Raw genomic sequence first — 990 nt, 5'->3', positions numbered from 1 at the left:
GGGCCCCACGGGGGGGCCCCCTGGGGCCCCCAGGGACTGCACTGCGCCTTGGGGGGCCCTGTCTCCTTTTTTGTTTGAAAGTGTAAATCTATATTTTTCTTTTTTGTTTTTTTTTTAATATTAATATTTAATTTTTTGTTTTTTATTTATTTTTATTATTACATATTCAGTGTAGGTGGGCCCCCACTGGGGCCCCCGTCGCTGTAGCTGTACCCTTCGATACAGCCCGCGAGCTCGGGGCCCCCAGCAAATGGGGGCCCCCAGGCTGAGCTGTGGGGAGTCAGAGAGAGGTACAAGGGATAAGAGGCCCCGTACCTGTGCAGCAGCAGCAGCAGCAGCAGCAGCAGCAGCAGCAGCAACAGCAGCAGCAGCAACAACAGCAGCAGCAGGAGCAGCAGCAACAGCAACAACAAAGCCAGTAGATAAACCCACAGTAGAACCAACAGAAGAACCAGCAGCAAGCAAACCAACCGCACCAGCAGCAGCAGCAGCAGCAGCAGCAGCAGCAGCAGCGGGGGACTCCTGCTGCAGTCCCAGTGTATCGACACCCTCAACAGCAGCATCGGTTACCCCTCGTCCTCTCCTTTACTATGGCCGCCTAGCAGACAGCGACACAGAGGCCCCAGGGCCCCCAGAGGCCCCGGGGCCCCGGGGGCCCCCAGATGCCCCGGGGCCCCCAGTACCCTCGGGGCCCCCAGTACCCTCGGGGCCCCCAGGGCCCCCCCCGGATTCCCCTGCTGCTGCTGAACGCGTGGCAGCCTACGTCAGCAGCAGCAGCAGCAGCAGCAACAGCAGCAGCAGCAGCAGCGGGAAGACGGAGGAGACAGAGGAGACAGCTGTTGTGTTGAGGCGCTGGAGTATCGACAGCTGGCAGGTGGGCTGTTAGTTAAGCTGTTAGCTTAACAGCGTGACCACTGGTCAAGTTGCTATGCTCACAAGTTAACCAGTGGTCAAGCTATTAACTTTATATGTTAGCCATTGGCTATATTG

General features: G+C 57.7%; 1 protein-coding gene across 1 annotated transcript; it reads left to right on the top strand.

Moving 5' to 3' along the window:
* Positions 1-250: 250 nt before the first annotated feature.
* Positions 251-886, top strand: EMH_0065510 (uncharacterized protein; the record flags this gene model as incomplete). The annotated part of the gene is made up of 1 exon (XM_013498390.1): positions 251-886. The coding sequence occupies one exon, from the start codon at positions 251-253 to the stop codon at positions 884-886; it is 636 nt and encodes a 211-aa protein (XP_013353844.1).
* Positions 887-990: the final 104 nt, after the last annotated feature.

The sequence above is a fragment of the Eimeria mitis genome, genomic scaffold, assembly GCF_000499745.2.
Source record: "Eimeria mitis Houghton genomic scaffold, Emh_scaff3394, whole genome shotgun sequence".
Lineage (NCBI taxonomy): Eukaryota > Apicomplexa > Conoidasida > Eucoccidiorida > Eimeriidae > Eimeria > Eimeria mitis.
Note: the sequence above shows the minus strand (reverse complement) of the source record. Positions and strands in the feature narration are given on the sequence as shown.